General features: G+C 39.1%; 1 protein-coding gene across 6 annotated transcripts in view; it reads right to left on the bottom strand.

Moving 5' to 3' along the window:
- Nucleotides 1-17,252, bottom strand: part of HECW1 (HECT, C2 and WW domain containing E3 ubiquitin protein ligase 1) — a 601,837-nt gene that overhangs the window by 178,488 nt on the left and 406,097 nt on the right. For all 6 annotated transcript variants that reach the window (XM_081079639.1, XM_081079636.1, XM_081079638.1 and 3 more), the window contains one exon: nucleotides 823-992. In XM_081079639.1, coding sequence (XP_080935765.1) covers nucleotides 823-992 — 170 coding nt within the window. The remainder of the gene's footprint in view (nucleotides 1-822; nucleotides 993-17,252) is intronic.

Here is a 17,252-nt window from a genome sequence, read left to right as displayed (position 1 = left end):
GTTAGATTGTTGCCATGCCCATGCCCCAAGTCTCCCTGCTACTTACAGTTTTCAGGTGATACCCTCAAGCTAAAGAGAGCAAATTAGGCAGCCAAAGTGGTTGTGACAACTTCTTACTTGCTCTCTAGAAAAGAACTTAGTCACTGTGAGGCTGAGACTGACACGTGGCTTAGCTGAAAAAACTTTTAGCTCCAGTTGGTGGAGAAGACACATTTAGGAGTGGAGAAGGGCCTTCATTGACAAAACAAACTATTCAATACTCTAGCAAGTTGCCTAGCACTGTGCAAACCAGGACAACGGGATGAACAATTAAGCTTCATGTCTATTTAAATCAAGAAATATGTAAGCCCCAGGTTATTCTAGGGTTATTGATTTATCTGTCCCGGGAAGCTGACAGTTTTAGAATCTCTGGCACTAATCCAGAGGAACACATTTAAAACATGGCACATTTGCTTAAAGACCACATACATGAAGAGTGAGAATGCTCAGATCAAAAAATATTTCCTCCTTCTCCCACACGAAGGCAGAGCAAAAGGCTGTCCCACTTTCAGGCACAGGTGTAGTAACAAATAAAGAGGCTACTACTATATGGATACTGAGTGCCCCTGCAGTGAATGGTTTCCTGGTACTGCTTTGAGTGACTCTATCAAGAACCCTGAGAGTTGCAACCCATAGAGAACATGGCTCCCTTCTAAGACCAAGACAGCCATGAACTTAGCAGAGTTTGGGGCTCCAAGAAAGGAGGGACAGCACACTAGCTGCTTCACGCTCAGCCATTTCACTTGGTTACGTAGGCTTCCTATCAGAGCCCACGGCACTCACCTCGGCCTGCCAGATGGGGTTCACCGTGTTGCCTATGATCTTAGATCTCCTCTCCTGTCCATGGTGTGGGAGGGCAGGGAAGATGCTGTGCTTCCCAGGCTGAATGGAAATCTTCAGGTAAGGATCTGGGTTGAAAAACATCCCTTTCTTCAACCCCATGGCCTGGAAATCTATAAAATAAAAGACATTTTAATTTAAATGTGTTCTAGTGAGGTTGAAAATCCTATCAAGCCTTTCACAAGGAGAAAAGTCCATCTAACACATGGAACAAGCTTTCAATCTTTGGACTATTTCCACCTCATTTTAAACATGGACCCACTATATGGAACATTCACTGGCATGTATCAAATAATTTTGGTGAGAAATCTTTGTAATAAATCAGTACAACTGGCATTATGTTTTTCAAGAGAGGACAATTGGTCCTTACTGGACTGGACTTCAGCATTCTTCAGACAGGCTAAGATCATGGGTTTGAGAGAGGGTCTGAGAGTCACCTCAGAAAACTTGGGTGGACACTGAAGGAGGAAATCCAACTTTGAAAATCTGATGGATCTAGGTGGAAATTCCTCTGTAAAGTGGAGACAAGAAAAACAAGGGTTGTAGTCTCAAAGTAAATATGGTCTTCACTGAATACGTGAGAATTAGAAGAAATAAAGAGAAAGAGGAGGGTTAAAAAAGCAAAGAACATGGACAGTAGAAGAATGAAAAAAGAAGACATGGCCTCCATGGAGTTAAGTGCATATCAGTGAGAATTTTGAATAAGCATGCTGTCAGGGAGGGCAAAACTTTGAAAACTGGACTGTTCCATTTCATTGAAATTGTCTGATCCTGTACAATTTTATGCTGGAGAGAGACATACACAGAGAGAGAATAAAGATCATTTGTGATAATGGTTTATAATTATTCTGGAATAATTCAAAAACAATTTATATTTCTTGGAAATATATTTATGAGTCAAATACATAATAAAAAGGTTTTTCTTTTTTTGTTATCTAAAACACTGGCAGTTTTATTTCTTCTTTTTTTATATTTTTTTAATTAAAAAAAAAGGTTTTTCTATTATTGAAGTATCCCCCCAAAATTATTCCCAATTATATATAAGTGAAAGAAATTTAGGTAAAGATACATTAAATTGATTCCCAACCATAGTATAAGTTGTGAGGTGTTTGACTAATTTTTTACTAAAGAAAAAGTACAGAAGTTTTCACATAAATGTACTTAAAAGTTATTTTGAGTTGATTCAAGGTTATTTCCATAATGAAATTATTTTTACTGTCTTGTATTATAACTGCCATGAGGGGAAAAAGGATAGAAAGTACAATAAGCACCACAGAAATTTGCAAAACTCACAGGAGTATGTGCAGAAGAGTGAACACAGCAGCCTGAGATTTCTCTCCTTAGAAGGCCTATTTATAAGGTTGGCTCTTAGCTAGTGTCTGGGAACTTGGATTTCTGGAGGGTTCCCTGACTTCAGAATTGTGTGTGTAAACTGTGAGTGTCCCCTCACTTCAAATAATGTGTGTAAACGATGTGGTTTATGCTAAACACTTGCTTTCCTTCTAGCAGTCGGGAATTTTTCAATACTTGCTAGACAGAGGTGCCTATGTGACCAGCCCCCACTGAAAACCTTGGCACTGAGTGTGTAATGAGCTTCCCTGGTATGTAACATTTCATATGTATTGTCACAACTTGTTACTGGGGTAAACAAGCACATTCTGTGTGACCACTAGGAGACGACCCATGGAAGCTAGGAATCAGGACGACCCTGATTTCCTTCAGACTTCACCCCAGGCACTGTTTCCCTTTGGTTATTTTGCTTTGTAGCCTTTCAATGTAATAAATCATAGCCATGAGTATGATTATATGCTGAGTTCCAGTGAATTATCAAATCTGCGGTGGTGTTAGGGACCCTACCCAGAGCGTGACAGGCATATGGGTTTATTAATCATAAAAATATAAACAATGTGACTGCCATCACATCCATCAGGTTTACCACTGACTGTTTCTTGGCTGGTTACTAAATTCTTGGAATTATTCAATGACCTTAAAATACATTATCTGTTTTAATTCTAACCATAAACTCTATAAGGTAGATATTACATTCCTAATTTGAGGAAAAGAAAGTGGAAACTTATGAGTTAAGTAATTTGATGAGGTTGTCAGAACTGGTAAATATCAGAAACGAAATTTCAATCTGTCTCTTTGATTCTCAATCTGTACTTTTAACCAATATGTTATATTACCTTTTAATAAAAATGTCAACATTGGCATAGGTTGAATTCTCAAGTATAAATGAGTCTTTTTTTTTAATACTGTATTCTGTTCTGCCAAACAACTTGTGTATATCCCCATCAACATGTCTGTATCCTATGTTTGATACCTGATAAATTTAGTCAGTCTTCAATGTTCTCATTTTTTTCAATAGATAATATTTCAACTTATCACCCACACATTTATTTTCCCAGATTAATCGTACTAAAATAAATCCTCCTCCAAAAAATTGGGATTTTAATTGGAATTGCATTGCATTTATAGATTAATTTCGGAAGAATTGGTAACTTTATAATACTTCTCATTCAAGAACATAGGTTTCTTCATTTTTTTCAGGTCTTCTTTCATGTCCTTCAGTAAACTTTTATACTTTTCTTTATAAAGGCTTACACAGTTAAGTTCAATTTGGATCTTATTAAAATATCTATTTCATGGAGTAAAAGTGTTTGAAAACTGCTGCAACATGGAGTATAATTAAAAGAGCACTGGACAAGGAGTTAGTATACACCAATTTAATTCTGGAAAACTCACTATTGAACTTTGTAACTTGATGAAATTGATTTAACTCTTTCAGGTCCCAATTCTTTACCTGTAAAATTGTTGGAATGGATTTCTATAAGAACACATAGAATTTTATGATTTTTCCAAAAGTAAATAATACATTAATGAGAATAATTTCCTCCTATTTTTGCCTGTATTAGTTTTCTGTTCTAATGATAAACATAATGCACATTTTTATACCATTGGACATAATGCACATTATTATACCATTTTTAAGTACAGAAGGAAAAGAGACAGAAATTTAAGATTATTTCAAATTGAACCATCGAGTGACAACCATTACCAGATGTTTTTCTTATTATATTCCAGTATTTTTCTTTGCATAGTTGAGACTATACTGTATATATAATCTCTATACAGATTTTTTCCTTAGTACCTGATAGTCTAATTTGAATATTCAAAATTATCTTCAGCTCAAGAAAGTTTCTCCTACTATTGTTTCCATTCAGTCTGTTCTGATCTCTTCATCAAAAATACCAATTATGTATGTGTTGGTGCTGTATGTGTCATACATCTTTTTCGCCATCATCCTTTGTATTTTGCCCTTCATCTATGCATTCTGGGAGAGACTCTCAAGGCAGTCTACCAGATCACTGATTGTAATTCTATAGTGGTGATTGTGTTTTTCACTGCTTTCTAAAACTCACTTTTGATTGTACCTTTGTAACTCACTATTGTAAACTCACTATGATTGTACCTTTTAGAATTACTGTAAATTTCTCCTTGATTATGATAAGCAGAAAAATGCACCCCCTCAGATGCACCCCCAAAGATGACCACAACCTAGTCCTTGGAACCTGTGTATATGTCACCTTTCATCACATATTAAAAAGGACTTTGCAGATGTGGTTAAGTGTAAGGATCTTGACTGAGATAAAGAGATTATTCTGGATTATCCAGGTGGACCCAATGAAAATGTACGAGTCCTAAAATGGAGGCAGAAAGGGAAAAGAGAGGAAAAATTGATGTGACAATGAAGCAGAGATTGGAGTGATGCAGCCATGAGTTACAAAAATGTATGCAAAGTCTAGAACCTAGAAGAGAAAAGGAATGAATTCATCTCTGGAGACCCCAGGAAGGAACCATTCCTGCTGACACCTTGATTTTAGTCCCTTAAGATTCATTTTGGACTTCTAACTTCCAGAACTGCACAAATACATTTATGTTAAGTCATTAACTTTGTAGTAATTTGTTACAGCAGCAATTGGAAACAAATACACTTGGCTTTCTAAGTTTTTATTTTTGCCAGCTACAAAGAACTCCCTTATTTTCCTCATCTTAGATTTACTTAATAGGTGCACTTTCCTATATTTTATTGAGAGTACAAGCATTTTATTGAGAGTACAAGTGATAAATGCTTTACTTCTCTTCAATAGATATCTGTCAATAAACTATTTCGTTTTCTCTTGAGTGTTATGTCCCTCAACATTTTTTAAGAGGTAGAATATTTTCTCTACACATTCTTCAAGTCAAAACACTTGCTATTTATCCATGAATAGATTGTGGAGTCCTAGTATTTGTCCTCTTTAGATTGCTAGGTCATCTACCTAGCTACTATTGCAATTCTTATCTTTGTTTTTACACTTCGAGATAATTGGCACGTCTAGTCAAGTTTCAATTATGCTTGCTTAGTTATAGATTTGCTGATTTTTTTATCTTGTCTTTCTTTGAGGAATTAAATTTATTAGGATACTTTAAGCAGCATTTATTCTTTTTTCCTAGACAGACATACTGAATCAACACCATATATATATATACATATATGTATATATATATATATATATATATATATATATATATATATGGATGTGTGTGTGTGTATATATATATAAAATGTAACATATATAATATATATTATGTAATATATAATATATATGTGGTATATATGTAGTATATACCAGGAGTGCAAAAAATGTATACACATTATAAAACAGGAAAAAACTGTATGAAAATTATGTTGATGGTAACCACTTTAAGCACCTCTTGTATGTACAGAAGTCAAACATGACATGTATTCCTCTTTTGTTATTGGTATGTATTGAATATTATAATTTTAATACAGTTTTTTCCTATTCTAACAATTGCATACATTTTTGTGGCACCCTCTGTATATATTATTAGACTTCTATGATCATTGCAGGCTTGCTTCTTTAGCTACTAACTTTACATCTCCAGTCACATTTAATTGCTGGCAATTTTCCCTTGAAATAAGTGTAAGAAAAATTGTACATTGGAGAGCTATAGAAATGAACCAATTGACGTCATCAAAATGGTGGCATGAGGTGAGCCTCTGGAAATCTCCTCTGAAATTTACAACAAATTTAACAACCATAACTGAACAAAGGACTCCCTGCACAGAAGACAGGCAAGACAAAGAAACTCACTACAGAATTCACCTAAAGGTGGGCAAATTGCACGAGCAGGGGAGGAGGGAAGGGAAAAGTGCAGAGATAAAGCTGCGAAGGCACAGGACGCAGACCTACCTCAGGGCTCTGAGGTCACTGCATTCTGGAACTACTGTGGCTGAGAAAGAGGGAAGAAGTCAGACTGCTAGGGCTCCGCTAATGGCGCTCAGGGCTGAGGGGCAAGCATATAACACGGCTGAACCCAATGCTCACAGCAGAGAACTCGGAGCAAAGACTGAGGGAAGAAGGCTGAAAATGGTGGTTTAAGCCCTCACTGCCACAGAGAACAGAAGCCTTAAGCAATGAGACTAGCCTCGCCCTCCTACCCTCCCAGAGCTCGCCCCGCCCCTACCTGCCCGGTGCTAGAAGCACAAGAGTAGCAGTGTCAGATCAAAAGAACAGAATATTTGCAGCCAAGAGAACTGTGGTCAGCAGACACAGATGCGCAGCCCAACTAGTTCCGGCAAAAGGGAGGGAGATATGGAAGCAGGACCGGCTGTGGTGGTGGTTGCGGCCATTGATCTGGGCCATGGCTCACAACCCACCCTACCCCTGTTCCCACCTATCTGGGCAGATCCCTGTAGGAGTAAACAGAACTGCTGAAACACACAGGTTCTGAATCTGGTGCAGGAAGAGCTTTGGAACTTCAAAAGCTCTCTGCATCCACACACGGATGCGGTGCCCTATGACTTAGGTGAACGGTTAACAGAGGAGATGCCCGCCTTCCAGGGAATCTCCCTACTGTGTGAGAAGCTGGAATACTACAGAGAAAACATAACAATACAGTGTGAGAGAGAACAAAAGGCTGCAGTCGGAGAGAAAATAAACATGCTACCAAAACTTACTGGAAAACAAAAGAAAGACCTCTTCCTATCAACTTGTTGCAGAACCCCTCCTGTAGATGTCTAGGAAGAGAAATAATAAATCAGTAATTGCCATGAATAACCAAGGTATCAAGACAGCTCAGAGAGAAAATGAAAAGTCTCCAGAAAATGAACTTAAAGATATGGAAATATGTGTCTTAAATGACAGAGAATTCAAGATTGCAATTCTGAAAAAACTGAACGAGATACAAGAAAACACAGAAAGGCAGTTTAATGAACTCAGGAACACAATCAAAGAACACCATGAACATTTTACAAAAGAGATTGAAATCTTGAAAAAGAACCAAATAGAATTTCTGGAAATTAAGAACTCAATAGAAGAAATTAACAATAAAATATCCAGCTTAGGTAGTAGAGTTGATCAGATGGAGGAAAGAATCAGTGACATCGAAGATAGGAACCTGGAATTTACAAAGGTGGAACAAGAAAGAGACTTGAGACTTAAAAGAAATGAAAGAACTCTACAAGAACTTTCTGACTCCATCAGAAAGAGCAATATAAGAATAATGGGCATACCAGAAGGAGAAGAAAGAGAGAAGGGAACAGAGAATATATTCAAACAAATGTTGATGAGAACTTCCCAAACTTGTGGAAAGGACTGGATCCTCGAATCCAAGAAGCAAATAGAACACCTAATTACCTCAATCTCAACAGGGCTTCACCAAGACACATTGTATTGAAGCTGTCTAAAATCAATGACAAAGAAAGAATCCTCAAGGCATCCAGGGAAAAGAAGACGGTAACTTACAAAGGAAAGCCCATTAGATAATCATCAGATTTTTCAGCAGAAACTCTACAAGCTAGGAGGGAATGGAACCAAATATTCAAACTATCGAAAGAGAGAAATCATGAGCCAAGAATAATGTATCCAGCAAAGATCTCCTTTAGATATGAAGGAGGAATAAAGACCTTTCCAGACATCCAGAAGCTGAGGGAATTTTCTAATACACGACCTGCACTACAAGAAATACTAAAGGAGGCTATTAGACCACCATCAACAGGGACAACTTGTGGCAACCGAAACATAAAAAGGGGGAGCGTAAAGGCCTGAACTGGAATATGGGAATACAGAAAGTAAGCGTACTGAAGAAACTGGAATACTCTAAATATCAAACTTTCTTTTACATAAACTCAAGGGTAACCACTCAAAAAACATCCAAATCTGAAATATATACTGTAATAAAAGAAGAAACAGACGAAACATCATAGAATACCACTACACAGAAATAACAGACAACAACAAAAAGGCAAAGAACCAATGGAGACACAGCCTTACCAGAAAACTAAAGACAGAATAACAGGAAATCCTCACATATCAATAATCACCCTAAATGTAAATGGACTGAACTCACCAATAAAGAGACACAGAGTAGCAGATTGGATCAAAAAACTAAACCCAACCATATGCTGCCTACAAGAGACACATCTCAGCTATAAGGACAAGCATAGACTAAAAGTGAAAGGGTGGAAATTGACACTCCAAGCAAATGGTACCCAGAGAAAATCAGGTGTAGCCATAATGATTTCCGATGAAACAGACTTCAGGGTGAAAAAGATAACAAGGGACAAAGATGGACATTTCATAATGGTAAAGGGGACTATACAACAAGAAGACATAACAGTCATCAATATTTATGCCCCCAATCAGGGAGCACCGAAATATACCAAGCAACTACTAACAGATCTAAAGGAAGAAATTGACCAAAACACAATTATACTAGGGGACTTAAATACACCATTGACAGCTATGGATAGATCATCCAAACAGAAGATAAATAATGAAATCGCAGCCCTAAATGACACATTAGATGAATTGGACATAATTGACATATATAGAGCACTTCATCCTAAAACATCAGACTATAGATTCTTTTCTAGTGTACATGGAACATTCTCAAGGATAGACCATATATTGGGACACAAAATCAGCCTCAGCAAATTTAAGAAGATTGAAATCATACCAAGCATATTCTCTGATCACAAAGCTTTGAAATTGGATATCAACTGCAAAAAGAAAGCAGGAAAAAACACAAATACATGGAGATTAAACCACATACTTTTAAAGAACGACTGGGTCAAAGAAGAAATTAGAGGAGAGTTCAAAAGATACATAGAAACAAATGACAATGAAAATACATCCTACCAAAATTTTTGGGATGCCGCGAAAGCAGTTTTAAGAGGGAAATTTATATCATTACAGGCCTATCTCAAGAAACAAGAAAAATCCCAAAAATAACCTCATGTTACACCTTAAAAAACTAGAACAAGAAGAACAAGCGAAACCCAAGGTCAGCAGAAGAAAGGAAATAACAAAAATCAGAGCAGAACTAAATGAAATAGAGAACAAAAAGACAATAGAAAAAAGTAATGTGACAAAAAGCTGGTTCTTTGAAAACATTAACAAAATCGACAAACCCTTGGCTAGACTCACTAAGATAAAAAGAGAGAAGACACTAATTAACAAAATCAGAAATGAAAAAGGGGAAGTTATCACGGACACCACAGAAATACAAAGGATTATCCAAGAATACTTTGAAGGACTATATGCCACCAAATTTAAAAACTTAGAAGAAATGGACAAGTTCTTAGAAACATATAGCCTTCCAAGGCTGAATCATGAAAAACTGGAAAATCTTAACAGGCCGATCACCAGTAAAGAAATTGAATCAGGACGTCATAGGAATGGCGGCAGCGGGGCACATTTTCTGAGTTCTCCTCCGGATTTTATTACAAACGGGACATATAACCCATCAAACAACTCTTCGCTCATCACGCAGAACAGCTAAGAGACTCCTAAGAGACTCGTGTAAGGATTACTTGAAGCTGCGCAAATTGGGCGAGCAGGGGAAGAAAGAAAAGAGCGGAGAGGAAACGCGCGGTCGCGCGGTGGAATCAAGCCGGCGGCGGCGGCTGGCGGTAAACTGCAGCTCTAAAGACACAGGGAGATATAGAACACGCAGAACAGCGGGGAGACTCGTGGAGGAATTTGCCTGAAGGTGTGCGCGGATTACAAGCAGGGGAGGAGGCAGGACAGCGAAGTGGAAGCGCGCCCCCCCACCCCCACCCACGCGGAGCCGAGGCCGGCGGCGCCGGGACTACGGAGCGCAGACTCCTGGAAGCGGAGCACAGGCCGTGCAGCGTTGCTGCGCGGCTCCCAGGTCGGACGGAGGCTCGTGGAAGGTTTGCTTTGAGGTGCACTAGGTGGGCGAGCGGTGGGGGGGGAGGAGCGTGCTCACAGAAAAAGTGGAGGGCAGCACCCGGGGCTCTAGAGTCCCACGGGAGCCCAGGGTGTGGCGGAGAGCGTAGGGTCCAGGAGGTGAGCTCTTTCCCTGCGTCCCACAGTTGATCGCTCCCGCCCCCGCCGGGGCGGGCAGCTCGTGGGCCCTAGGGCAGACAAAGAACTGAGAAGCCACACCTGGGCCCCTCACCGCGCTTTTCGAATCCTCCCCCTGCCCTTCCAGAGACTTAAACTACCCCTAACTGAGAAACAGTGTCAGATTACAGAGGGGCGTCTGCGCTCAGGCGCTGGGAAGATTGGCAGCCGGCTCTGACCATCGGAAGAGGCTGGGAGGAGGGGATTTTCGCTGGACGAGGAGAGAGGAGACTCCCACACCCCCAGCCACCACCTTTTCAGGCCTGCGGGAGGAGTGTGAGTGGCTGGCCTGGGAGGGAGGAGACCCCTCCATCCCCAGGCCCCACCCTTTCTGGCTGGCCTGCGGCGGGGCAAGGGCAACCGCGGAAGCAATCCCTGAGTTCAGCAGTAAGCGGCAGTCGCAGCTCCCGGCTTTCAGCAGCTTAGAGATCTCCCGCCCGCCCCCTCCCACTCATCCTTGGAAGGAGGGCCCTAAGACTCAGGAGTACTGGGCACAGGGCTGTTGGAGCTACTCTCAGCGTGCATTTGTGCAGGAAAGGACAGAAACTGCATGGTCTCTCTGAAAACTGTCATCCAGACCCCTCAGCCCCTCGCATTTAAATCTACACTCCCAAATTCACTCTGGGCACCAGGTGACTAGCGATGCCTGCGCACTAGGCAGGGAACTCTTTGGCACAGCGGAGGACAACCTGGAGATCACCTGGTGGGCTTAAGCCAAGACTGGTGCTGCTTTCTGTTTTGCTTTGCTTGGTGGTCTTTATTTTATTTTTTTTTTTATTTTTTTTTATTTTTTATTTTTTATTTTTTTATTTTATTTTATTTTATTTTTCTTTCTTTCTCTTCTTTTTTTTTTTCTTTTTTCTGCTTGTTGTGATTTGCTTTGTTCTGTCTTTATTTCTTTGATATCTTTGCCTATGTAGAGTGGGGATTGTCGGTTGTATTTTATTTGTGAATGTACTTGATTTGTTTTCTTTGTTGTTGTTGTTGTTGTACTTGCTAACTTTATTTGTGCTGAAACTGCCCTACCAGGGCCCAGCTTAAGAGGCACAAGATTCAACATATCCAGAAGCCAACTCTGGACCAAACCAGAGTACTACCGGGTTTGACCTACAAGTCACCCACGGAAGGAGGGCCCTAAGACTCAGGAGTACTGGGCACAGGGCTGGTGGAGCTACTCTCAGTGTGCATTTGTGCAGGAAAGAACAGAAACTGCATGGTCTCTCTGAAAACTGTCATCCAGATCCCTCAGCCCCTCGCATTTAAATCTACACTCCCAAATTCACTCTGGGCACCAGGTGACTAGCGCTGCCTGTGCACTAGGCAGGGAACTCTTTGGCACAGCGGAGGACAACCCGGAGATTACCTGGTGGGCTTAGGCCAAGACTGGTGCTGCTTTCTGTTTTGCTTTGCTTGGTGATTTTTTTTTTTGTTTGTTTGTTTGTTTGTTTGTTTTGTTTTGCTTTTTTGTTTTTTTGCTTTTGTTTTTGTTTTGTTTTGTGTTGTTTTGCTTTGTTCTTCTCTTTTTTCCTTTCTTTTCTTTTTCTTTTTTTTCTTTCTTTCTCTTCTTTTTTTTTCTTTTCCTTGCTTGTTGTGATTTGCTTTGTTCTGTCTTTATTTCTTTGATATCTTTGCTATGTTGAGTGGGGATTGTCGGTTGTATTTTACATGTGAATGTACTTGATTTGTTTTCCTTGTTGTTGTTGTTGTTGTTGTTGTTGTACTTGGTAACTTTATTTGTGCTGAAACTGCCCTACCAGGGCCCAGATTAAGAGGCACAAGATTCAACATATCCAGAAGCCAACTCTGGACCAAACCAGAGTACTACCGGGTTTGACCTACAAGTCACCCATGGAAGGAGGGCCCTAAGACTCAGGAATACTGACCACAGGGCTGGTGGAGCTACTCTCAGCGTGCATTTGTGCAGGAAAGGGCAGAAACTGCATGGTCTCTCTGAAAACTGTCATCCAGACCCCTCAGACCCTCGCATTTAAATCTACACTCCCAAATTCACTCTGGGCACCAGGTGACCAGCGCTGCCTGCGCAATAGGCAGGGAACTCTTTGGCACAGCAGAGGACAACCTGGAGATTACCTGGTGGGCTTAAGCCAAGACTGGTTCTGCTTTCTGTTTTGCTTTGCTTGGTACTTCCTTTTTTTTTTTTTTTTTTTTTTTTTCTGCTTGTAGTCATTTGCTTTGTTCTGTCATTATTGCTTTGATATCTTTGCCTATGTAGAGTGGGGATTGTCGGTTGTATTTTATTTGTGAATGTACTTGATTTGTTTTCTTTGTTGCTGTTGTTGTTGTACTTGGTAACTTGATTTGTGCTGAAACTGCCCTACCAGGGCCCAGCTTAAGAGGCACAAGATTCAACATTTTCCAGAAGCCAACTCTGGACCAAACCAGAGTACTACCGAGTTTGACCTACAAGTCACACAACCAGAGGGAATTCTCTGAAGGCACAAGAGCCCATAGAGGCCAAACCTCATTTAAGTGGCCAACCCTCACCCAGCAGAACACCCTGTGGTGAGCAGAGCCAAGTTTCACAACTAGACGGCCTAGGAGTTAAGCTCACCTACTCACAAGCAAAAAGCAATCAAAGTTCTTCTTGAACAGGACGATATACTAAACACACGAGCCTCCTGTGGAGCACATGCAGAGAAGAACGAAGTAGTCCAAGTCAAATATAAAAGACACATACTACATAAGATAACCCAGCAAGAACTAAGAGCTCTAGGGGATCTTCCTAATACATCAAAGCAAACACAGAGAGTCAGTCAGAATGGGGAGACAAAGAAACATGTCCCAAATAAAAGAACAGAAGAAACCTCCACAACTGGAACCAAATGAAGCAGAGGTAACCAACATGTCAGAGACAGAGTTCAGAACACTGGTGATAAGTATGTTTAAGGAGCTTAGAGAAGACATAAAGAAGGATATAGAAATCATAAAGAACAACCAGTTAGAGCTAAAAAAGGATGTAGAAATCTTAACGAACAACCAGCTAGAACTAAAAAACACAATTACCGAAATTAAGAACTCACTTGAAGGAATGACCAGCAGGTTAGATGAAGCAGAGGATCGAATCAGCGACTTAGAAGACAAGTTAGCAGAGATCACTCAAACTGAACAACAGAAAGAAAAAAGAATAAAAAACAATGAAGGTGGGTTAAGAGACCTCTGGGATAACATCAAGCGCAACAACATGCGCATCATAGGAATACCAGAAGGCGAAGAGAAGAAGCAAGGGATTGAGAACATATTTGAGGTAATAATGTCAGAAAACTTCCCTAACCTGATGAAGGAAACCAACATACAAGCCCAGGAAGTGCAGAGAGTTCCAACCAGGATAAACCCAAACAGGCCCACACCAAGACACATTATAGTTAAAATGGCAAAGCTTAAAGACAAAGAGAGAATCTTGAAAGCAGCAAGAGAAAGGCAGAAGGTTACATACAAGGGAACTCCCATAAGACTATCAAATGACTTTTCTACAGAAACATTGAAGGCAAGGAGGGAGTGGCAGGAGATACTCAAAGTGATGGAACACAAAGGCCTACAACCTAGATTGCTTTATCCAGCAAGGCTATCATTTAAAGTTGATGGAGAGATAAAGAGCTTCCCAGAAAAGAACAAACTGAAAGAATTTACGACAACCAAGCCAGCATTGCAAGAAATACTAAAAGGACTTCTGTAAATAGAAGAAAGATGAAAACAATTTACTACAAATCTAAAAATGGCAATAACTATGTACCTATCAATAATCACTTTAAATGTAAATGGATTAAACGCTCCAATCAAGAGACATAGGGTGGCTGAGTGGATAAGGAAACAAGACCCTTGTATATGCTGTATACAAGAGACTCATTTCAGATCAAAAGACACACACAGGCTGAAAGTGAAGGGTTGGAGTAACATATTTCATGCAAATGGAAGCAAAAAAAAAGCTGGAGTTGCAATACTTATATCTGACAAAATAGACTTTAAAATGAAAAAAATATTAAAAGACAAAGATGGGCACTATATAATAATAAAGGGATCAATCCGACAAGAGGACATAACCCTAGTAAACATCTATGCACCTAACATAGGAGCACCTAAATATATAAAACAGGTACTGATGGACATAAAGACAGAGATCAACAGCAACACTATCATAGTAGGGGACTTCAACACACCTCTGACAACAAGGGACAGGTCCTCCAGACAGAAAATCAATATGGAAACAACAGCCTTAAATGATACTTTGGAGCAGTTGGACTTAATTGATATTTTCAGAGCATTTCACCCAAATGCTGCAGAATACACGTTCTTCTCAAGTGCTCATGGAACATTTTCTAAAATAGATCATATGTTAGGACACAAGACAAGCCTCGATAAATTTAAGAAAATTGAAATCATACCAATTGTCTTCTCTGACCACAGTGCTATGAAATTAGAAATGAACTACAGGGGAAAAAAACCAGGAAGATACACCAATTCATGGAGGCTGAATAACATGTTGCTAAATAATGAATGGGTCAAGCAGCAGATCAAAGAAGAAATCAAAAGATATCTTGAGACAAATGAGAATGAGAACACGACGACCCAAAATCTATGGGATGCTGCGAAAGCAGTCCTAAGAGGGAAGTTCATAGCACTGCAGGCCTACCTAAAGAAACAAGAAACATCACTAATTGACAGTTTATCTTCACACTTAAGGGATCTGGAAAAAGAACAGCAAAATAAACCCAAAGGGAGCACAAGGAAGGAGATAATAAGGATCAGAGCAGAAATAAATGAAATAGAAACCAGAAAAACAATACAAAAGATCAATGAATCCAAGAGTTGGTTCTTAGAGAAGATAAACAAAATTGACAAACCTTTAGCCAGACTCATTAAAAAAAGGAGAGAGAGGACCCAAATTAATAAAATCAGAAATGAAAGAGGAGAAGTGACAACAGACACCACAGAAATACAAAAAATTGTAAGAAATTACTATGAGCAACTATATGCCAACAAATTTGACAACCTTGAAGAAATGGACAATTTTCTAGAGGCGCACAACCTTCCAAAGCTAACTCAAGAAGAAACAGAAAGCCTGAACAGTCTGATTACCACCAGGGAAATTGAATCAGTAATCAATAATCTCCCAACAAACAAAAGCCCTGGACCAGATGGCTTTACAGGTGAATTTTTCAAAACGTTCAAAAAAGAATTATCACCTATTCTCCTCAAGCTCTTCCAAAAAATCCAGAAGGAAGGAAGACTCCCAAACACTTTTTACGAAGCCACTATCACCCTGATCCCAAAAGCAGACAAAGACACCACAAAGAAAGAAAACTACAGGCCGATATCTCTAATGAACATAGATGCAAAAATTCTCAACAAATTATTAGCAAACAGAATTCAGCAATACATTAAAAAGATCATACACCATGATCAAGTGGGATTCATCCCTGGTATGCAGGGGTGGTTCAACATCCGCAAATCAATTAATGTGATACACCACATTAACAAAATGAAAAATAAAAATCACATGATCATATCAATAGATGCAGAAAAAGCATTTGATAAAATACAACAACCTTTTATGATAAAAACCCTTAAGAAAGTGGGAATAGAGGGATCATATCTTAACATAATAAAGGCCATATATGACAAACCCACAGCTAACATCATACTCAATGGGGAAAAGCTAAAACCATTCCCCCTAAGATCAGGAACAAGACAAGGTTGCCCACTTTCTCCACTTCTATTCAACATAGTGCTGGAAGTTCTAGCCACAGCAATCAGACAAGAGAAAGAAATAAAAGGCATCCAAATTGGTAAGGAGGAAGTAAAATTATCATTATATGCAGATGATATGATACTATATATAGAGAACCCTAAAGACTCCACCAAGAAACTATTAGAACTGATAGATGAATTTAGTAAAGTAGCAGGATATAAAATTAATATTCGGAAATCAGTTGCATTTGTATATACCAATGATAAAATAGCAGAAGGAGAAATTAAAAAAACAATTCCATTTACAATTGCTCCAAAGACTATAAAATATCTGGGAATAAATCTAACCAAAGATGTAAAGGATCTGTACTCAGAAAATTATACAACACTGAAGAAAGAAATGAAAGAAGACATAAATAGATGGAAACACATTCCATGTTCATGGATAGGAAGAATTAATATAATTAAAATGTCCATACTGCCTAAGGCAATATACATATTCAACGCAATTCCTATCAAACTACCAATGACGTTTTTCACAGAAATAGAACATATAATCCTAAAATTTATATGGGACCATAAAAGACCCCGGATAGCCTCAGCAATCTTGAGAAATAAGAACAAAGTGGGAGGTATAACGATACCTGATTTCAAACTATACTACAAGGCTACAGTAATCAAAACAACATGGTACTGGCATAAAAATAGATACATAGATCAATGGAACAGAATAGAGAGTCCAGATGTAAATCCATGCCTATATGCCCATCTAATCTACGACAATGGAAGCAAGAATGTACGATGGGGTAAAGATAGTCTGTTCAATAAGTGGTGTTGGGAAACCTGGACGGACACATGCAAGAAAATGAAGCTGGACCACCTCCTTACACCATATACAAAAACAAATTCAAAATGGCTTAAAGACTTAAATGTAAGATCTGAAACCATAAAATATCTAGAAGAAAATATAGGAAGAAACTTCATGGACATTACCCGGAGTAAGATTTTCACTGATATATCCCCTCGCGCGAGCGAAGTAAGAGAAAAAATAAACATGTGGGATTACATCAAACTAAAAAGTTTTTTCACAGCAAAGGAAACCATCAAGAAAACAAAAAGGGATCCTACTGTATGGGAAAAGATATTTGCCAATGATATATCTGATAAGGGATTAATATCACAAATCTATAAAAAACTTACTCAACTCAACTCCAAAAAAACAAACAACCC

Source organism: Rhinolophus hipposideros (assembly GCF_964194185.1).
Source record: "Rhinolophus hipposideros genome assembly, chromosome: 18".
NCBI lineage: Eukaryota > Metazoa > Chordata > Mammalia > Chiroptera > Rhinolophidae > Rhinolophus > Rhinolophus hipposideros.
This window is presented reverse-complemented; position numbering and strand designations above follow the sequence as displayed.